Here is a 23,462-nt window from a genome sequence, read left to right as displayed (position 1 = left end):
CTATTGGCGTACTCTAGAAAGGTCAAGCTATCGTTTTCTTTAGCGTACGTGTGCAACTTTGGTACTCTAACATGCCCTCAGCCCGACAAACATAATTTGAAGCCCATGTTTTGTGGTGTAAAAATATTATTTCTGTAAAAGTTTCACACACTCACAATTGAAGTGTAAGTGAGTTGGTTTTGTTTGAGGAGGTGAAATGTAATGTGCTGCTTACTTTTCAAACGTATACTGATGAGACAAAACTGGTTGTGAGTGTGCGTGTTTCCCTAACCCGTTCAAGGTAAAATACAAACACAACATTGCTGTAATCTTGTGTTATTTTGGTGTTGTTACAGCTCAGACCGATATAAGAAAATTCAAAGAGGCATGAAAGTAGGATGCAGGACAGGAAGCAGATTTGTTCCCTGAAAGAAAAGAAACGGGATCCACAGACAGGAAACATATTCAGAGGAGGCATGAGGTGGAGAAAAGGAGAATGAAAAGGTCAATGAAAAGATGAGGAAGGTTAAAAGCACAGGGAATAAAGAAAGGAAGGATTGAAAGATCAGGAAAATGTGATAGAGAAAGAGAAGGTTAAAGGGGGGTAATGTAATGTCAGGTATCTGTCATGACTTCACTCATCTCTGTCGTGACAAGGTCATGAATGTAAATGACACATGTCTGCTTGATGTACAGAATGCAAGTCCAATGCAAAGAGCACCTTTGTCTTGTGTTAGCTGCATGCTACAGCCGCGTCCTACACACCATGATCGTTGAGGTTGAGTCATTGTTAACTGTTGATTTTGTTCCATACCCGCAGAGTACCGAAATTGGACAATTTTGTTGATGACAAAATGTCCCCCCAAGTTTACATACTGTACACCACACTGTGCTTCATTGGTTCCTCTGTACAGTTTAACCAAAAATACAAACCTGTGATCCAGAAACTGCAAAATTATTGAGAAAAGTTTACATTTTTGTTTTGTCTAAATCTAAGGTCTTTTGCTATATGCTCAAAACTATATCAAACGAAGCAACATTTAGTTCCCAGTTAACGCGATGAAAAAAAAATATACTCACTGCTCTGAGAAATGACTTATCTGTATTCATTTTGAGCTTGCAATGTAGCTGTTTGACTTCTCTCCATGTTAAGTGAATTCACATACCAATTATTTTGCTAATGCCGGCCTCTGATGAACCCTAGACTGCCTCCATTCAACTTCTCAGATCTTCCCACACTTCTGTTCTCTGCAGAGACAGAGCAGAGGAAACCCACACATACTTGTAGACTTACACACACACAAACCTGCATGAGCTGTGTCGCTATGTGGATCTAGTAGTGGATTAAGATCCAATCTCTGATCCATAGTAACATGACAAGACTGCACGCTGGATGAATCCTGCGTGCGTGCGTGTGTGCATGCATGCGTGTGCGCATCAGAGGTTCTGCTAAACTAAGCAGCCACTATTTTCCCACATTGCCGAAGCCTTAAACTAGACCTGACACAACTAAAAAACTATTCCATCAGTTCCTGCTTGTCTTGAGGAATGAATGTCTCTTCTTCCTCATAACTGTTGTCATATCAGAAATCTACTGTCATTCTAGGTCGTGTTTCTCAATTTTTTTCTTGCCTTGCAGTTTCAAGTTGTCTTTCCAACTCATTTTCTTTAACAGATTATATCAAGAACAGGATGAGGGAACTCCTTAAACGTGACTTCACTCACGTTCAAGAATGAACAATGTGACTTCACATTTGCCCCTTTTTTCCTTACAACCTCCGTCGAAGACTGTGCTGTAAATGTCTTCGAATTTGAGACATATTCCATCTATAGCAGGGGTTTGCCATCTCTATTTGACTCTTCGGCCTCTCAGTAGGAGCTCCCTGTAGCTTTGATTAGATTTCATGTGAATTATTGTTACTTACATTACCAGTCAAAAGTTTGAACACACCTTTTCATTCGATGTTGATTCTCACTGAATTCTTAAGAGCTATGAATGAACATGTATGTATTAAGTGAAATAAGTCAAGCCAATTCAGTTCCTCAAATATTTCTCAGGACTTATCTTGTTGAGATGACAAATGTGACGTGGGGTTATGTGAACAATTGTTAGTTTCACTGCAGAATTGACAATGGGCATCCTTATGTCGTTCAGGGTCAGGGGCGCTGGAGCCGATCCCAGCCTGTGTCACAGGACACATATAGACGCAAACAACCACACACACATTCACATCTAAAGGGAATTTAGCATCACCAATTGACCTCACATGCATGTTTTTGGGACTATCGGAGGAAAACTGGAGTACCTGGAGGAAACCCACGCACACAGGAGGAGAACATGCAAACCCCACACAGAAAGGCCCCGGGTCATACTTGAACCTAAGACATTCTCGCTGTGAGGCGGGAGTACTAACCACTGCACCATTGTGAGGCCCATTGTATGTTATTTCAAAATTGCATTTTCACTTTTTCCCCCCCTTAATAGAAGACCCTCCTGCACCTTTAATTAATTAAATGTAATGTACAAAAAGGAGGTTCTGGTCTTAAGAGACAAAAGCAAAGGCTCACAAGTGAAAGCTGTTTAAAGTGTGAAAGCAGGTGTGTCTACTAAGACTAGTCTTCTGATGTTCATGTATCCCCTGAAGGATCTTAGTGGTAAGATTATCCCAGATAGATGGCTTACTGTGGAAATGAAGTCAGCTTAGAGCTCTGGTGCTGTTGGGAAACACTGATCTTAATATAAATGTAAGATGAAGCACATTTGCGCACTTTCTTTTTTTCCCCTACTTTGGGATTTGACAAGAGCTGGATCTAGCATAGAACCTCAAACTGTTTGGTTTTTTTGTTTTTTTTTCCCAGTCCTACAGTTACTGTGCAAGTCTCAGCTACAGGCTTTTATTTCCAAGTTCAACAATATCAGACCACAACATCACTGTGAAGACTCAGACGGGCATATTTCTGTGCTTCTGTGAGCCTTATTTTATGGTTAAACTGTTTTAAACACAATGGTGGTCTTTGCATGTATTGCCAGTGTTATTTTATTTAATTTTATATAATTTAAATATTCATTATCTTTGTTCTTTATTTGATTCTTGCCACCAGGTGTTAAATTGAGCTTCAAGACTTGGTCGCCAGATGGACTGCTCGTCTGTGCCATTTCACCGGGAAATCAAGAGGAGTTTCTTGCCATTCAGATGAGAAATGGGATTCCCTTCTTCCTGTTTGACCCACAGGTGTGTTATGTCAGTTCTAAATGTTGACATGTTAATAAAGAACATACATTTGTGGGATGAGCAGCAAAGCTTAGTCTGTGGTTTGCACCCATGCCAAAAAAAAAGCGAAATCTCTGCTAATGCCAACAATTGTTAATGCATAGTTACTGCAGAGAAATAATCCACCATACACAAATGTATCACAAATGTATCTTTACATTTTGTATGTAGTTTATAGGAAGCCACAATATTTAACCAGCCATTATTATATTTGAGCATGACGAGATGAAGTCTTTTGAATAATTACTTTAAAAAGTCACAAGAGGAAGTAGTCAGCTTGGATCCATTATAACAATATTATTTATATTATATTGATCTTTCTAAATATCGTTTGGTATTGTATCTTTCTTCATTATTTCAATCTATTCACTTTCACCGCTGTTTTTCTCTTGTTTCTCTAATCCACCTTCGTCCCTCTGTCATTCCTTCTCCCATTTTCTCTCTGACTCACTCTCATCTAATAAATGTGATCTGCAGCCCCTCATTGGTTTCTGTCAGGCAGACAGGAAGAGGGGAAAAACTTTGAAAGTGTGTCAACGTTTGAATTGGACAGCAATTAACTCATTCCCTGCAGTCACCACGCGTGAATACCAATTGCAAGCTAATTAAGCTTTGCACCCTTACACACACACACACACACACACACACACACACACACACACACACACACACACACACACACACACACACACACACACACAGCCCTGCCTCCCTTATCCATCTATACAGACACATGTAGAGGGGTGAAGGAGTCAACGACTTCGATGATGAAAGTGATGATTGGTGATGATTACACATTCTTCCATGAGGCCACCAACTAATTGCACACTGAAACAAATACACATACACATTCACACGTTTTTGTTCAGCCTCACTATCTAATCATTGCTGTCCAGAAACCTTCTAAACTAACAGTGTGTGCATTTGTGTATGCAGAGGCATAGACATAACACTTGTTGACCACCGCTCGCTGGTGTGTGTGTTAGTAGTTATGTGTACTGCTGGATATGTGATGTGTGTCTTCTCCAACTGGGTTGATTCCTTTGTTTAGGCTAGTTTGAGGTAATTAACAGTGGGAGTGGTGTCACGGCTTATTAGTGTTCCCCTAGATACATATAGCTGGGCCCATTACTTCCCCCTATTAGCCTGTTGAGCTAGCCTAATGGGATTACCAGTGCTTGGGGGGGGGGGGGGGGGGGGGGGGGGGGGGGGGTAATTTAGCATGGCACAGGAAAGTGATATACTCATAAATATGTGCAAGTATCAGCTGCCACACACATACACCCATCCATCCACCAAAGCTAAAATACTATCAAATTTCCAAATGTAATATTTATGAGTTCACCAGTTTTTCTTGGATGTCACAAAGCTGGTTAAGGCTGCTCAATCTGTGAAGTCTGGGCAAATGTTCTGGTTACTTTAAGCCGAAGCAACAAAGTGTAAAGTACTCGTGTTGAGCTGGGAAAGTGAAGCGTGTGCACACTGTATGTTACCTGAAAGACTGCCTAGGTTGCGTTGAACTAGTGTTTGTCATAAATACCACCACCACCAGTCTCTCTTTCTATTCCGCACATCAACTCAAGCTGTTACCTAAACGTTTTGCTTGAGGGCAAATCACTTGCAGTGTGTGGGAGAATTAAGAGGCTCGGTGCTTCCACTGTTTTCTAGCCAACTAGAATAAACTGTTTATGTGTAAAATAGTGAGGGGGGGAAAAAGATGCAAACAGACTCCTTCCCCATTGTCCTGTTGAGGAGAGCTGTCTAGCAGTGGTAGTAAAGATGTCAGACGCTGATATACTCTGGCATTCATACATTTATTGATCTCATCATTAAATCTTCATCACCGCCTGCTTGTCTGTGTATGAGTGCGCACGCACCCGTTACTCTTTTTTTACTGCAGTACTCTTTGCCTACTCGCTAAAAGCTGATCACAACAATGATGTCATACTTAATAGGTAGCAAAAAGCCCCATAACAACACGTTGATGATTATATGTGCATGTTTGTGTCCTTTTGAGGACAGTGCATGTGTATATCTGTTTGATGTGTGTCACTGATAGTTTTGATGCCAAAACCCGTTTGAAGAAGCATAAAAAGAAGAGCCATTTTGTACACATTTAAGTTATGCACTGGGATTTGACAATTGTTGTACTTTCAGCTAGAGGTCATTAATTACTGCGGGAAACATCAACCTCTGGGCAGAGTTTGGGCTGGACGATTTGGCCTAAAAAAAGAAAATCTATGATTTTTTTTTTAAAGAAAAATTCAACTTTCGATTCGATTTTCACATTTTTTTCTCAATGCACTTAAAAATAACTGCAGCCATCAGAATGTTTGTCAAAAGTGCATCTTTATTGCTGTGATTGTCCACAGAGCTAAAATGCATATAAATAATCCCAAAATCAAAAGTAAATGAGGCTCCGTCATTCAGTAAATTCAAGCTTTAATCCAGGTTTAGGCAAAAATGCAACAGCAACTACGGAAACCCACAGGGAATGGTAGGACACAATGCGAAAAATGCTGAATGAATTTGCAAGATAAAAATCTTTTTTAGCTACAAGTTCGATAAATAGATTTTTTTTGCCCAGCCCGAGCCACAGTTAAGAAATAGTTAATGGATGTCTTTGCATCATTGATGTTTGTATGTTTTAAATCCTGCTGTTGCTGTGGGGTCATGTGTGCCTCCTTTGCTCCTGTGTGCAGGGCTCAGCGGTGGCTGTGAGTGTACAGGGTGATGGAGGGCGCCGCTACAATGATGGACAGTGGCACAGCATCACAGCAACAAGGCGAGGAGCCGTGGGAACAATCGTTGTAAACGATCAATACAGAGGTAACTCTCCTCATATTCATACTGACCACTGTGTGTGTCTGCTCCCTGTGTGGGTGTGTGATTGTGAATGTGAGCACATTACACTCATCTACACATGCAAGGAGGTTCACGTGCATCTGGGTGTTCTATGTACATAAGCTCCTCCACATAGTGGTTTCAGTCTGGTTAATCCCATTCATTCTGTGTCTTAGGATCATACATACATTGATAAACCAACATTTTTATCTTAACTCTTAATCTTTTTTTTTTTTTTTTTTTACCCACTTGTTTGTTTGCTAAAGGCTCAAATTAATAGTTTTTCCATGTGGATATTTTTATCCAGGAAGTGCTCCAGCTTCCAGTGGCAGTACCATCATTGGTGAGAACACGGGGGTGTTCCTTGGTGGACTGCCTGATGATTTTACCTTACTAAGAGAGGATTCAGGTAAGGCCCCAACTATTTTTTTTATTATTGTGTTGTTATGCTATCTGTGTTATTATTTTATTTAAAAATAACATTTTGCAAGACGTTTCCAGATCAGTTAAATTGTTTACATTATATTTGGTTGTGTAAAGTTGCAATCTTAGTGACACAGCTTTGCTTGATTCCAGTTTACTTTCAGTTTCACTTCACATTCGCTCATTAAGCACTAGAAAATATGCCAACTGTGTTGTATTTGGCGCTGTACAAATAAAACTGAATTACAACAAAGTCACCTCAAGGCACTTGTACTTAGAAAAACCCACTTGAGGCAGCATGGGTGACGGTGGAATGAAGACACTCCCGTCAACAAGAAGAAACCTTTGTTTCTTTGCACACTCAGAGGTGGAGACTCTCTTCTGGTCCGGTTGGGGTTAGGGAACAGAAACAGTGAGCAACAAGCAACAGACAGATTCTAAGAAAAAGTCATGAATCCATTGAGCAGATCTGATGGAGTAGGTCCCTCAGACTTATGAGATTGAGATAAAAATAAATTGAGAGCACAGAAAAAGAAGTTTTAAGTCTCACCTTAAAAGTCGAGACCGTTTCAGACTCCCTAACTGAAACTGGGAACTGGTTCCACATGGTCTTGTTTTGGTCATTACTACATTCTTAACTCGTAAACACGTCTTGACTGACAGTTGTGTTTTTCTCTTTCTCACCAGGAAATACGCAGCTCGTACAGCACAGCTTCTCTGGTTGCCTCAGAGATGTGAGTTTCATGATGACTGATGGGCCGCTGGAGGAATGGCAATTTCTTGACTGGGAAAAAGCTACAAGGAAGGTGGCAGTGTATGAGAGCTGGGAGGGATGCCCCGTTCAAACTGTGGAAGGAGCCCATTTTCTGGGTCATGGTAGGAATTGATTCATTGCTGTTTAATTGACATCAATGTTTTCACAACACTGCAGATTGCAATATTTATTTCTGATTCATTGTGACATGTTTGGAAACATCACCCATTGTTGGGTGTCCAGCTAAGTCTAGATACAACTTTAAATTATTTTTATTCCCACATTGCGTTGGCAACACTGTATATCTTAAATAGAACTCTGCTGCTGATGTTGCAGTTAATGAGATACTTACATGTTGATAAATGGGATGAGAAGTTAATTGGCCTCTGTGTGAAAGATCAAGTTGATTAATGCACGTTTCCTCCATGACCGTGTCATAGAGCAATCTTTCTATCCAGTCTTTTAATCATGCGCCACTTTTGAATATTTGACAAAATAACAACCTTTAAAGATGTTTACAGTTTACACTTAGCTCCCTGTCATGTTCTATTCGTTTCAGGTTACCTGGAGTTGGCTGCAGGTACATTCAGTGGTGGGCAGGACTTTGATATTTCCATGGACTTCAGAACGGACCAGCTCAATGCACTTTTACTATTTACATACAACACACAAACTGACGACTTTATGCTGGTAAGGCAAGACACATGTCTGAAATGGCCCAAAATATGTAAAAATGTAATGTAAAAATAATTTTAGTTTTTCTCATTTTGAATTTTTAGGTGGAGCTGGAAGCCGGTCTACTGTCCTTCATTCTCCACTCTAAAGGTCATGTGATTGAACTCAGCATGTGGGTGGGGCTTAGCTACTGTGATGGAGACTGGAAACAGTTATCATTGGCAAAACACGGCTCCCTGGTCTCTGCTGCGGTTGACGACTGGGCAGAAGAAACGAGGGGAACGGGAGGAGCAGTGACGCTGGGGGTTGATTCACCGTTATATTTGGGGGGGGTGCCAACGGAGCTCGTACATTCAGCTCTGGACAGCCGGAGCCACAAACATGGTGAGATATATGTAAACACGGTGTTTTTACTTTCCCCCATTAAAAAACATCAGATGTTCAACCCAAATAAAATGTTTTATTTGTGAATATGGTGCCAAATTTACAGATTGCACTAAACTAAATTCATGGTTTCCACCACACGCTTGGTTCATCTCAAATTCACTTACTTTTTTGTATAACAGGATATGTAAAGCTAACGTCAATGTTCTAGTAATTAATGACATTTAGTGATGATTTTTGATCCCAATAAGTTCCACCTAAATTAAGTACACTGTCAGGAATAAATGACTTTGATATATTGAATGAGAAATAGTGTGAATATTGTGGGGAACATGTTTTTATTGAGAAAAGATTTATGTTTTTCTATTCCCCCTTTTTGTGTTCTATTTACCTTTCACAGGTCTCGGAGGTTGTATAAAAGGTCTTACCATACGAAGATATGAAAGAAAACCTCCTGTCAGTCAAAGTGTTAATCTCTCCATGGCCTCACGCCGTGCCGTTAGAGTCTATTTGGATGGTTGTCCCACCAGTGAGAGCCGCTACAACTGCAGAGGAAATGATTCTGTGTTAGTGTACACTGGGAAAAGGACTCAAGCCACCGACCATAGTCTCCAGCCTTTCACTGGTAACCATATTTAACGCACATAACACAACAATAGCACAGAAACTGTAGGCTCATTTTTTGACAGTAGCAGCATTGCTTATTAACATAGGCCTCTTGTAACAGGCACTGAAAAATAGTTTTCACTAAACAAGTTTACGAAACATTTGATTTTAATAAGGTAATCTAAATAATATCCCCTATGTCAGAAAATCATTGGGCAGTGTATTAGGAAAGGTTTGCTCATTTTGGCATCTCAAGTTTTCCACCTTAGTGTAAAAGTGGCAGCAATGTCTGTCATCCAGGAGTGAAAGACTTTTTCCAATTCCAATCCAAATTCCAGGGTGAAGCTAAAATGCCGTATACCCTATAAAGTTGAACATAATGTAACCTCTAAACTTTTGAATGCACATGTTCAACGGTGCAACCCCCCCGTTTCCTCATCATGGACGACAGCGCTTTATCTCATTGGGGTGGTATCATTAGGCAACGGCAGCTGGAGACTGGGGCACCTCAAATGGAGTGGCCTGCAGTTTCTCCAGCTCTGAATCTCTTAGAAAACCTCTGGGATCAGCTGAGTCGCAGTGTAGAGGCTCGTACTTCTGTGTACTCGAACCTCAATGACCTGAGGGCTGCCCTTCAACACGAGTGGGATGTTATGCCGCAGTAGTCGACTTGAGAACAGCATGAGACGTCATGGTCAAACTGTAATTGATGCTGAAAGTTATTGTCATGTGCCCTTATTGTTTTTGTTGTGGTATACCCACCACTGTGGTCAAACCTTTTTCAATAAGTTGTTTGAGAAGACAAAATCACCATAGCATGCTTAAACTGAAATGCAATACTTTCATGGTACAATATGACTATAGTATCAACTTTTTACGTTTTCCACAAATTTTATCCAAAAGCCAAATATCCCTAACTTTTTGTGAGTGTACGGCCTTTTTTGTATTCATTCAATTTCTTTGATGCAAGGAATCTCTCCTTCCCCTGGTCTAATGTGCCCCCGAACCCCCTTCTCTTTTGTGCCAAAAAACACTTTTTCAGAGTACTTGTACAGGTTTGTTGCCTTGTCAGCAGGAGGAATGGCCACAGGACCTTGGCAGAGAGGACGCAGCCGAGGCATAGGTACGTTTTTTGACGTGATGTGTTTTGGAATCAGCATTTCACTTTGAAAATGTATCATTCCGCAATCATTTACTGAAAGATGACCTTAATTTACTTCCTTGGACTTTTTTCTGTGCTTTTTCTCTTCGATCTTAAGACATTTTGTATGTATAATCACTAATATCATGTACAGTATGTGAGACTTATCTGAAGCCAATGATATAATGTGCCTGACGGTATGAGAGATTGATAAAGCCTCAATAAAGGGCATCACAGTAAAAGGCTGTTAACCCAGAATGGCCTGTGTGGTCCCTTGTGTAATATAAAGCTGCTCGTTAGTAGTGAACGATTCACTGTTAGGTCTCTGTACACCGTGCTTTGACCAGAGAGAGGAATGGAAGAAAGAGAGAGAGAGAGGAAATGCTAAAAACATTAAGAACTGGAGAAAAAAGGAGGATGGAGGAGGCCACCATGAAATATAGGAGAGGAGAAGACGATCAACAGTCAAAACATACATTAAGGTAAAGATTGGACAGCAAAAACGGAGGGAATGTGAGAGAATAAAAAACATTAAAATATTAAAGAAATTAATGGATAGAATTAAATGTCTGAAGTGGAAATGGATATGAGAAGGTAGCAGGAAAAAAGAAATTAATGAGTTAAGAAAAACAAAAAGGTCCTAAGAAATAGAGCATGAAGCACCTTTATTTTCATGACTTTATATTCTGTCCTCACCCTCCTGCACAAAACCCAAAGCACAGCAGGCTTGAATGAGTGAGATTGAAGATGTGGAAAACAAAACACGCAACATTAAAACACGTATTCTTAACATGTATGTTGTCCATAAATTATATTTGCTGCACAAGAATATGGTTTATACCTATTGTCTCCTCTTTTTGTGCAGTTTAAGAGTTGGCAGCATTTTTACTGTTCGGCCTGACTTGACTAAGTAAACGCAAGGAATAGATGTGACGGTAGATGAAAGGGACGAGTGGAGAGGGTGAATATCGAGACAGAGGAGGAATGAAGTGATGGGATGGACCATCCCGGGCTGCTGAAGGTTTCAGAGAGAGAAAGAAGGGGAGTGCTATAGAGAAGGAGGGAGGCTGATTGCTGTGAAATATAGCCCAGAATGAATGGCTGGCTGTATTAAATCAGTGCTGAAAAAGTTACTACTCTCATAAATACTATTTATGCTAATGGCGAGGTATGATTTACTGGGCCTATTAAAACACAGCAAGATGGTGAATGCTTTTTGTGTAATCCCGTGTGTTTCTGACCTGATGTTTTGTTTTTTCCAATGTATATTTTCCTGTTTCGCTTGTATTTTACATTTTCAAATGACATTTAGTCATTCTGATCGTCCTGGTCTGATTTACAAAAATATTTTCAGTTCTTTTGCCTGTGACTGTCATTTAGTGCATCATTGTTTGTCTTGTGTAATCAATGTATGTGGTCATTTTGTATATCATGCTACCCCCCCCTCTCTCTCTCTCGCTCTGTAGTGCCCACATCTGTGTCACCTCCTACCAGAGTGCAGAGCCTGAATGGCTTCAGCGCCATGGTGAGCTGGGTGCCACCCGCCAGTGACATCAGAGGGCTGATTGACCGTTATGAGCTGAAGGCCTACAATAAAGATCGCCCAGAAGCCTTACCTATCAAAGCCACATACTTGGCTAATGGAAATTTCACAGGTAAAACAAATTCACTATGTTTTATTGAAGTACATGTATTTTTTCTCAGGCCAAATTAACCCCCTTGTGAAAGTTTGATATTCAGGCCACCTGGATTTACTGTCATTTTTGTTGCTGTAGAATTGTCAAACAATCTGCATTCCCTGAGTGTGTCTGCACATTTTACAAAGCTAACCAAACCTAAAGATAACTAATATCTGCTAGTTTATTTATTGATTCTATATGTTTTTAAGAATGATTAGAAAATCATGTTATTAATATGTGGGATACTTGTGACATAAAGCTGTATTACTCTGATCCTCTGCATCTTTGCATCTTTTGATTATATTAACTGGTGAAAGTTTTGGATTATGACAAGTATGCATACCAAATCTTGCCCGTGGCAACAAGATAGGAATATATACATATGGTATATGGTAAACATATGGTAAACATAGCTTACATCGTTCTTCTTTATTGCTTCAGCAATCTTTACACACTTCACATGACATACAAATTAATGGCTGGCATGCAAAATGCTCAATACCATTGAAAACGATTTAGGTTTCAGTGCCCTAGGACACTTTGACACATGGACAGAGGAGATGAGAATCGTACCGCCAACCGTGAAGTTGGAAGACAACCTGCTCTACATGTTCATCCTTGCATACCTCATATTTAAGTTATTTTGGACTGCTTTGCATCACTTTTTGACTTATAGTTTCAGATGTTGCCTTCATTTGACGGTTAGACCTCATAAAAATGTAAACGCAAAATTGAATCTACATTTTTGTTTTACCTTTGCCGTCGTCTTGTGGGAACATTTTGGCCCTTAGAAAAATATATTGACATGTTTTTTTTACTCACTTTCCTCATGTCTTTTATGCGACCACACAGTTTCCCCGGCAAACCCTGTTAATGTCTCCTTGGCAATTCCCCAGCTTTAGGAGACTGTCTCCATGTGGCGCAAGACACTCAGGACTACCCCAATGATGTCATACCCTGGCATCGCTCCTTTTTTCCTCTCTCTCCCACTGTTGCTAACTTTCCGATCTTTCCTCACTTTATCTTTTATGATGATGATGATGTCTGCGTCCGCTGCTGCTATTCGTCCCTCCTCTCATCCACTCCGCCATGTCTCTAGGCAAATATGAAGATGAGCTCTCCGTCTCCGTCTTTCTCCGTGTCTCTCTCTCTCGTTGGTCTCCATTCCCTCCCTCTCCTTTTGCCAGACATAGAGTCCACTGTGATAAGGCTTGCTCTTAATTTATGATGGCCCGGACACCTGACTGCAGAATTACACCAATGGCTAAAAAACACAGAAAGCAAATGAGGGTGTAATGGCAGCGGAGTGGGGCCCTGGCCCCTAATTGAATTAAAAGACATGGGAAGAGAGAAAGAAAGAGACGAGTGGAGGGTGATTGGACACAGAAGGTGGGGAGAGTTGGAGGGCGGGGAGTGATGTAAAAGAGTGGAGAGGGCCAAGACAGTGAGGACAAAAAACATCTGAGCGAGACGACCGTAGCTTTACAATTAGAAGAGACTCTCTTTGTTTGCCAAACACAGTAAGTTTGCTTAGCAACAGTGGCTCCCAGAGACAAGTGAGGCATTTAAATGGCACTGTTAAAGCATATTGATATGAACTTCAGAGACACACGAAGCACGCGCTGAAAGGACACTCAGCCAGCTGAGGGAGGTTTGGCACAGAGAAGTGTCAAAAGAGTGATTCAGGTCTTAAAGCAAAGCACACCTGCACACATATATAATGCAAATATGCATTTTGACAGCTGAGTTTGCAAAATCCATTGAGTACCTCCTGATAAATTAACTTTTACTTATATAGTGCTTTTTTACTACTTGTGAGTCTGTCCACACTTTATATGATCAGTCACAATTTCCCATTCGCTCAAACAATTATTTACACGCTCAGACACCAATAGTGACGAGCGCCATGTCAAATGCTCCCCCATCACTGGGAGAAATTGGGGTTCAGTGTCTTGCCCAAGGACACTTCACCACATGGACAGGAGGGGATGGACGGCCGAACTGCCAACCCTTTAAGTGGAAGAAGACTCAATTGACCTACTGAGCCACAGCCACACCTCTTTGTTTTGAATGACACTCCCTCTCTCTTTACGCCATTCCTGATATTTCCACCTTCTCTCCAGGTGTGCTATCGGGCCTCACTCCTTCTACTCACTACATTGTCACTGTGAGTGTCTGTACTCCTGTTGGATGCACTGAGAGTCTTCACAATGACTACAGTAACGATGATGCTTTGAGATCAACTCTCACAACCCCAGTAGAAGGTAGGAATCGTCCAGACACATCCAGCCACCCAAAGGCAGAATTTCTATTTTCCTCCAGTGTGCCTTCAATCGCTCAGCAGTGACAATAATTTATGACTGATTGTGCACCTAGAAGCACTCTTAACACACTCGAACCCTCTCATCCCAACTCTCAAGTGTGAGTTTTAGCATTTAACAGGGAAAAATCTGAATAGCAGTACATGAAAGTCAGGCACACTGGAATTGGATAAAGAAAAGAAAATAGTACAGGTGGGATGGCTGGATAGAGAAACAGAATATCCCACAGTGCTAATGAATGGTAGACAGAACACTTCAGGTTACTTATGTGGAAAGTCATGAAGAGAAAAATATCAGAGGTAGATTTTTCTTCATATGTTATGTGCTACATTAATCTGTGTTTGACTAACTGGCCTTGTTGGGAAGATAATGTGACGGCAGCGGTCACTTCAGAGACGGCACAAATCAATCAGAAGTAAAACAGTAAAAAAAAAAAAAACACAGATTACTGTATTGATTCTTGCTGAGTGCAAAGTTAAGGTACTGAAATATGTTAGGGAGATTGGATGAACAGTTTATTTTTCAGACAAATACAGTCAGTATTCACTCACACAGTATCTTCAAGAGGAAACTGAACAACATGTGAAACTACATTAATTATTAATCTCTGACATTTGATCGTTATAAGCTCTATAAAAGTGACACTACACACATCTATTCAGATTTCCATACTTAATTTATCAGCTTAGTCTTGAGTTGAGATATTTAATTTCTAGTTGTCCCTTATTACTTATCAAAACCTATTAGTTTACCAAAAAGATATACTTCTATATGTTATTAAATTGTTCAAAATATTCTGTATGTTTACATGTGTTTTATGATTTCTTTAATGGAATTTCAGCTCCAGATGCCGTCACTGCACCTGCGGCAGTGTCATCACCCACAGCGCTCTACCTTACCTGGGAACCTCCCTCAAGGTGGTGTACAATGTGTAGTTTCACGTATCTTTCCTATCACTTCCATACTACATGAAGTAAAGTAAATGAGATGGAAAGAGGGATGGATACATTGCATATGCATATAAATGAGTGACTGGTTCAATCTATCGTATTCTGTTTTACCTTGAATAAACATGCACCAATTTATTTCAAATACTTAACATCATAATATCGTCATCTTTTTTGTCTTTTTTTGTTCCAATAATAGGCCCAATGGAGACATTACAGAGTACCTCCTCTATCACAACAACCAAATGGTCTACAGAGGGAAAAACCGACAACACAACATCACTGGTAAAAAAAAAAAAAAAGACAAAAGAGAGAGAGTGTGCGTGTGTGTGTGTGTGTGGGTGCGTGTGCGTGTGCGTGCGCTGCGGTGTACTGGAGCTGTTACTGTGGACGGATGGGGGCCTTGGTGTAAAGTGAAATGAGAGGACTGAAGAAAAGCAAAATGGAGTGGAGGATTAGCATTTGAAAGAGGGAAGAGTGTCTCAGTCCTTACCAGGGGAATAGCACTTTGAAAAAGAAGGCTAAACACACACATGAAATGTAGCAGCGTAGAAACAAAGACGGCTAAACATCAGCGTACGGGCATACACACAATTTGCTTTGAAACCTCTCATCGAAAAGACCTAAAGAAGGTATGAAACACATGTCACACCACTGAGACTCAAGCGTTGCACCACGATGCAAATGGATGCACATACACACCGCAGGGATGTATACACATTCACAGCACAGGAATGTACACAGGAGAGTCATCCTATGTAGAATTTTATATCAGCGGAGTGCTAAAGATTATCATTTTGACTTAGCACGCACACTCATATGATTAGAAAACATCAGAATGTTCAAGAGTGTACGAGTGTGTCTTTGTAAGTTAATGACGGCATGAGAGCACATATCATCCATGCTGGGTTAATAATGCAGAGTGTCTGATGTTCACAGTGATTGGGAGGATTACGGACACAGTAATTATACAGTATGTGCAAGAATAAATTGTGTTTCAGAGACTGAGATTGCAACAGTGGGACAGATGGCGAGAAGTTTTGATACAAAGATTGAAGGCAAAACAATTGTCAAGACACAAAAATGAATGGAGAGACGAGTTGACAAAGAAATAGTTTAAGATGAGACTCAGCCAAAACACAATATATGGCCGGACTGTGAGTAAACAAAAGATGCATAGCATTGCATAGCTTTCAAGGATATTTTAACGCAAGAATTCAAATATCAAATTCTCAAAATAGCATCTTCCATGTAGATGATGCTATTTGAGATTTTTTAATCTAAGCTTTTTATGTGAGTAAAGTTGTTTGTATTCATCTGGCTCCTCTCTGTCTGTTGTCTATTTTTGTTTCAGATCTCGGTGTATACACCACTCATGTCTTTGTACTGAGTGCATGTACTGTAGTGGGCTGCACCAACAGCTCACAAATCACAATGGTGACCTCTCAGCTTCCTCCTGGACCTCTACAAGCACCAACTCTTACCCTGCTGGACTCCCGGACAATTTTTGTAGAGTAAGTTCTGACTCACAAGTTTGCATTAAAAAAAATGTTGTATTGTACATTGGAAACAGGTTAATGTGGTACAGGGATGGAGTGGTATACAAAAACCCACAATATAATAAGCAGCCACAAGCCTTGTCTTGTTCATTTTATTTGTTCTGTGGAGCAGCTGTGTGTCAGAGTAAAGCTCTGACATAAATAACATTCAGTGTTTTCACAAAACTGATGATGGGTAACAATAACACTAATTCAACCGGTATTCTACCTTTTTTATCCGTAGTTAATAAAATTCTTCTGCTAAATGAAACATGGAGAACGTCTGTGACTTTCTGGTTGTGTTTAGTTACTATTCAGAATATTCCTCTGTATTGACCTTTAACCCCCGTCATGTTCTCGTGCAGTGTTTCCTGTTTTCGTGTTCATCTATATGTGCTGTAGTCAGGCTCCGTGAAAGAGTCACTTACATTAGGATTCACTGTGGAGAGACACAGCACTGCTCATAGGCGTGTGTACATACGGGCATACCCACACATTCAAACATGGCTATGGACAAAAGTGAGAGGGGGGGGGGGGGGGGGGTGTTGTGAAAGGATGCAATATGAGCAGAGGATATTATACGATGGTCCTCCTAAACACTGTTGAGCTCCTCCGTGTGATGCAGAAATAGTTCTGACCTATCAAAGCGTGTATTCCACAGACCTCCTGTTGGGATATTAGGCCTTTAAATCCTGTGAACTACGAGCTGGAGCCTCAGTGTATCCTTTGTTTGTCAGCACGTCTCACAGGCATGAGGGGGAACTAACTTTCTAAGATTCTTAATGACTTGGATTTGGATATTTTGGAGGCCAACAAGCAAGCTCTGCGATCAGTGTGATAACTGCAAATAATATATGTAGCACAACAAGGATATTGTATGTTATCCCCTTCCCCCCTCCCCCCTCCCCCCTCAACTTTCTTCTCTCTCTTCTCTTCTCTCTCTTTGTGCGTTCCCCCCCGGTCATGTACGGCAGCCATGCCAACTTCTGACGGAGAAGGCAACAGGCGGAGACTCCAGGTCTCTCCCTGTTGCAAGACCAAAAACTGTTCTGACTCCGAAGGCTCTCAATCACATCATATTGTTGGCCCAAGCTGCCGAACAGGACAAGGGCAAGAAGAAAAAAAAAAAAAAAAAAAAAAGCAAGCTCTTGAGTAATGGAACAAATCACTCTGCTCAAAGAGAATACTACCATCAGTTGTCTATTATAAATGCTTTCAGAAGTGGACAGAGTTTAGCTTGTGAACCCTGGTCAGTCTGTGGGGCAGTGGTGCAGACACAGCAAGGTCCAATGCACTGTTTAGCAGTATAGTAGTGTCTATAGCATTAGCACCTTACAGCCCATGCTCTCTATCAAAGAGCCTGGTATGGTACCTGCTTTGTTCCGTTTGGAGCTACTTACTGCTGTTTAGAAAACAGTAACACAAATCTTTTTTAGAGATCCTATGACCAAGTGTTTCAATCAGGGCTGGGCTTCTCCAATTCTGCTTCTTTCACGGGGTCTTATACTTGTTGTAAAATGGCCTGATCGACTTATTGACTTCACATTGTGAAAACATGGTATTCAGATGGTATTTACATACCTGTGGCTTTAATGTTATGTGAAGTGTTTGTGTTTCTGCATGTATAATGGGGCACGGTTCCCTCTTTCACGTTTATTTTTCCACTTGAAATTGCAATGAATGTAAACATTAATTTAAATCAAATTTTAATTTTAATTAAAGTACAATGTCTATTATTCAGTACACCTTAAAACAGCAACGGTAATGTGGGTCTCTATCGACAAAAAATGTTTACATCATAATGATCTCTCATAATGATGTTCCTTTGTGAGGGTCTGTAAAAAATGTACTGTATTAAAAGCAGACCAGTGTTCTGTTATCTATAGAGCAGGGAAACATCATATATTGAGTTTTATAAACCTTTTTGAACAACATATCCACCAGGTGTGGGAAGTACTGAGTAGTGCCTTGTTAGCACATTGGTAATAGGAGGTTGAGAGATCATACCTGGTCGATACGGCTCTATTGTGTGGGTGAGAAAAGCTTAGAAAAAAAAGAGAGTTAGAGAGAGAAAGAGAAGCAGAGAAACTATGAAATATGCGAAGACAAACAAATAGATTTTCACTTTACAACCCAAAATTTCTCTCTCTCCTTTTCACTCTTGATCAGTCCGAGTTAAAAGTGTAAAATAAACTAAGCGTATGAAAGGGAGAGAGACTATGAAGAAAGGCTGGGTGGGATGCAAACAACACCAAACTTATTCTTTCCCTTAACCTGAATTAACCGGAAATAAAATTACATATCTTAATAATTATAATATATATAATTATATAATTATAATGGCGACCTATCCAGGGTTTATCATGCCATCGCCCATAGTGAGCTGGGATCGGCTTCATCGCTGAACACTTTACTGGGTCCACAACATGGTCCATTTTGTCCTGCAGGGACACCCAGCAAAATGTACAAAATTACAAAGAAATAGCCCATCTTAATTTTGGTAACAAAAATGAACTACTGTTTTTTGATTTGTTATATTGGAAATCACAATGTTGTAGTAAGAATGGCAGACATAACACAACACCGAGGACCGAGCTGAGGGATTAGTGACGCAGCAGTGACAACTGCCTTACTGTTCATAGAGTTACTTCATCAAAAAACTACTGTGAGGAGAATTTGTGAAAATGGGAATATGAATGAGAGTGAGAAAAGATGAGCGAAAGTACAGGGGGGAAATCAACCGGGATGCAGCATTTGAGCCTGCTTCATCTGAAATATTTGGTTTTAAATGTAGCATGCTGAGAAAGCACCTGGCTGTTTCCTACAGATTTCAGAACAGACTTTTAAAACCAATAGTTTTCTAAAACCATTACCGCAATGAATTATGACAGAGATTATTACAACTCCCCTTTGATTTAGTTTTTCAAAAGTGGACATACATCACACTGCCAATCGACAGCATATCAATCTTATAATAAATGTGATAGATTAGCCACAGTGGCTAATTGTGTGCTAACACACACTCATCAGTCATTCATAAAACTGGCTTTTAATGGGAGGAACCAAGAAAGGAATCCATCACTTTTTAAAATGGCCTCCCTCTGCTACCATGCCAGGAGGGCTGGGCTTCTCCCTTGGATTTGTAAGACTATTTATTTAAATATAAAGAATGTTGCTGTTTTTTTTCCCCTTTCTTTTTCCTCATGACATATTTACTCCATGTACTGCATTCTCAAAGTTCAATGATACTCCATCAAATTGATTGACTATTATTTGAGATAAAAATTGGACCATGGTCAGTCAAAATACATGGAAATTACTGTTTCAAAACAGAATTAGTTCAGCGCAGTATGTGAATTATTAGGGAGAAAAAAATTACCATGCCCTTATAAGAATATAATTCTTGTCTAATTTTGTCATGATTGCAAATGCAAAAAAGCTCACAAATCATCTGGCTTAGAGGCATTGAGCGAAGCAGCATTTAAGTGTCCAACTACAATGAAGCTCAGCACTAATTGAATCAAAATGTTTTTTTCAATTTTGGTTTTTATATACTATTCACATATCCTTCTCCTTTTTATGTCTTCGCTGCTCTCTCTCTCTCTCTCTCTCTCTCTCTCTCTCTCTCTCTCTCTCTCTCTCTCTCTCTCTCTCTCTCTCTCTCTCTCTCTCTCGCTCTCTCTCTCTTTATCTCATAGTATTTTATTTATCATGGAGAGTTCAAGTGTTTCTCTGTCTAAATACTGTGTGTGGTCCTCTTCCTCTCTCTGCTGGGGATGACCTTCCTGTTCTAAATATAGAAGAGGAGACACGTCTACCTGACAAAGGCACTTGTGTATACAGTGTGCAGCTGTGTGTTCTTTGTGTGTGTGTGTGTGTGTGTGTGTGTGTGTGTGTGTGTGTGTGTGTGTGTGTGTGTGTGTGTGTGTGTGTGTGTGTGTGTGTGTGTGTGTGTGTGTGTGTGTGTGTGTGTGTGTGTGTGTGTGTGTGTGTGTGTGTGTGTGTGTGTGTGTGTTGGCATCTTGTTTTTATGTGCTCACAGATGGAAGTTCGGTGATGAAGACACACACCCACATGCAGATATGTAGATATACTGAGCAGTTTGATGCTGTGATTAAACAAAAAAAAAAATGCACACATACCACTACTCCTTTCTTGCAATCCTATTTTACTTTCTCAGTCTTGATAGAGTCGCTGTACAACCCTGTGCACGAAACATACATAAACGCATTTTGGGGGATTTTATTAAGTAAAGAATCAATTGATGCACCTGATAAAATATAAGCAGACCTTGATATCATATTGTATGACGTTTGAAAAAAATCCAACAGACTGAATGATTTTGACTGTTCTATAGTTAGATGTCAAATGTATTGATTGTTTTATTGTTGTTGTTTTGTACCCTTTTTGGGGGGGGTTATCGAAATGAATTATGGTATGAATTAAACCTTTTGTTACAATTGAAATAAAAGCAGCCCTATATCTATTTTAAACCGTATCTGAACACAACAGCCACCTGATAAATATTGAATAAACACTGCTCCAAAAAATGAAGTACACGTAACTTGTTTGACACAATGAGATACTTAAGTACTGGTCAGTTGGTAAATCTATTTCGTAATCCCACTTTATCTTTCCTTCCTCTGTAGGTGGTCGCGACCCACTCAGATAAATGGCGTTCTGGAGTTCTATTCCATCTTCCTGTCACATGACGGTGCCGAGTCGACGCTGGCCTATAACAGCTCTGAACTTTTTGAAGACTACACGCTCCGTAACCTAACACCAGGGAGGACTTACACCATCACACTGGCTGTGGGTCTCTCAGTGATTAGTTAATATATTTGACATTGTATTGGTGCTCTTGACACTCTGTGTTTGTGTGTCTGTGCCTTGCCAGGCCTGCACGGGAGGCGGATGCACATTAAGCCCTCCGAGTCAGGCGCAGACTGAGGAGAGCACCCCGGAGAATGTTCCTGCTCCGCTGGTCACCCCTTTGTCCCCACATGCACTCAACATCAGCTGGACGGCTCCCGACAAGCCGAATGGTGAGAGGGCAACTTCCTCTGGCATTTATTCAACAATACACACCAAAAACATTCGATAAGATCTGAAGACTTATTACTTCTGAAAATACAGACGTTCGTGTTTGGTCAAACATATGAACTTGTCAGTCACTCATACATATGTATGATTTTCAACAGATTTTGTTTGTGGCAGTTTGAAAAGTCATTGAAAATAAAAACACATGGAGGGAAAACACTACGTTGATTTTAGTAGAATTGAGTACAGTGTGTCCGTGTTTCCCAGTTTAGGCTTGGATATAAAGTTCTCATGACCTGTCCGTTCGTGAAAGGATCCTCTCCATGTTACTGTTTTGAACATTTCCCTTTATGTGAGGCGAATCAGATGAGTCTTCAGGAGATAAAACAGGTGGAAGAAAAACACAGAGGGAATCAGAAAAAGGAACTAAAAGGAGAGGGCATGAAGGACTCGTTGAGAAGGAGGAAAGAGACAGAGACGGGGTGAGAGAACAAACAATCTGAGATTGAGACTAACAGCGATCGGAGTGAGAGGGCCGTGCTTCACCAAGCTCCTTTAAGTGGATGAAAAGTGCTCCCTTTTGACTGAAGAGAGAACTGCAGGCTGGAAGCACTTAGACTCGCACTGACTGACTCTCTCAGCTTTCTCTAGTTTCCTTATCTTTATATAATTCACACTTGCACCCAGTTACAGGCTTTTATGGTGACCTTGGTCAAGGTGCATTTTATTCATAATAATTTGGAATCACACTATTGAGTTAATTATTTTTTTTTTGTGTTACCAAACAATTTCCATTGAAATATTGTGTCTCTACACAACATATTAAATTGTAAACAATGACTTAGATCAGAAATCAGCAAGCTCTGACCTGAATTAACATTAAATATCAAAAGAGGTTATTTTTCAATCCCAATATTTTACCCTCCTGCAGCCGTAAAGCAAAAATTTAACCTAGCTGACATTAAACGCCATAATTAGAGGTCAAATTGTACTTTATACCTCTTTAACCTTGAATTCATGCCATCTCTGCTATTATTTATTTTAGGTCTCAAAGTATACATTAATCAGCACCACAGTTGACGTCTTAGTACAAGACAAAATTATGCCTGGAATGAGTTTCTAAAACCACAAGAATACACTGAAATTACTTCAAGAAGTGAAATAAAATGAATTATCATTACAGTTATTATATTAATAAATTAAATATGTCGTACCACTGTCTAATACATAGATCAAACAAAGACTTGTCTTTACTGCTGTGATAAGTGTGTTAAATGACATAGTTTAAACATGCACTGATACGTGGAAGATTTAAATAACTTTATTTATGATTTCTTATTAATTGTTCTTTGCTAAGTTGGGCATACTGCGAAAATGAATTGTACCGATTAGGATTAATTAAGTGTGTGGTAATAAAGAGTGAGTACTACACACACACAGTGTGTCCATAGTGCACCGGAAATTCTGTGCCTTATAAATAGAACACTTTAGGAAGGACTGCATTAACAAATAGTATATCTCATGAAAGCAAATTAATTAAGCAGTGAAAACCATCTGAGAATTTCCCACCCCATTTCACAGTCTCTAACATACATCGCACTGCCACATATTATCAAATGTTACTGTCATGCTCGTTAAAGTATGTGTAATTCCATAATGTGTGTGTATGTAAGTGAATCATGTGTGTTTTACGCTTAATGCCACATGAGTGCATTTTGCACCATAAACCCTGTGATGTGTGTGCATAATATCCTGGATAAATTACTTAAAGCTTTCCTCATCTGATGACAGAAATTTATAACAAGGAGACACTTAATCATGATTACCTGATTATTTCATGCTTATAAGGCTCTAATTTC

At 40.0% G+C, this 23,462-nt stretch overlaps 1 protein-coding gene across 1 annotated transcript in view; it reads left to right on the top strand.

The window, feature by feature from the left end:
• Positions 1-23,462, top strand: part of ush2a (Usher syndrome 2A (autosomal recessive, mild)) — a 204,730-nt gene that overhangs the window by 71,635 nt on the left and 109,633 nt on the right. The window contains exons 28-42 of the mRNA XM_080458072.1: positions 3,082-3,212; positions 5,954-6,080; positions 6,403-6,504; positions 7,206-7,394; positions 7,832-7,962; positions 8,052-8,331; positions 8,732-8,956; positions 9,980-10,060; positions 11,545-11,733; positions 13,881-14,021; positions 14,920-14,995; positions 15,225-15,310; positions 16,380-16,539; positions 21,213-21,375; positions 21,461-21,608. Coding sequence (XP_080314198.1) covers positions 3,082-3,212; positions 5,954-6,080; positions 6,403-6,504; positions 7,206-7,394; positions 7,832-7,962; positions 8,052-8,331; positions 8,732-8,956; positions 9,980-10,060; positions 11,545-11,733; positions 13,881-14,021; positions 14,920-14,995; positions 15,225-15,310; positions 16,380-16,539; positions 21,213-21,375; positions 21,461-21,608 — 2,229 coding nt within the window. The remainder of the gene's footprint in view (positions 1-3,081; positions 3,213-5,953; positions 6,081-6,402; positions 6,505-7,205; positions 7,395-7,831; positions 7,963-8,051; positions 8,332-8,731; positions 8,957-9,979; positions 10,061-11,544; positions 11,734-13,880; positions 14,022-14,919; positions 14,996-15,224; positions 15,311-16,379; positions 16,540-21,212; positions 21,376-21,460; positions 21,609-23,462) is intronic.

This window comes from Lipophrys pholis (assembly GCF_963383615.2).
Source record: "Lipophrys pholis genome assembly, chromosome: 2".
Taxonomy (NCBI): domain Eukaryota; kingdom Metazoa; phylum Chordata; class Actinopteri; order Blenniiformes; family Blenniidae; genus Lipophrys; species Lipophrys pholis.
Note: the sequence above shows the minus strand (reverse complement) of the source record. Positions and strands in the feature narration are given on the sequence as shown.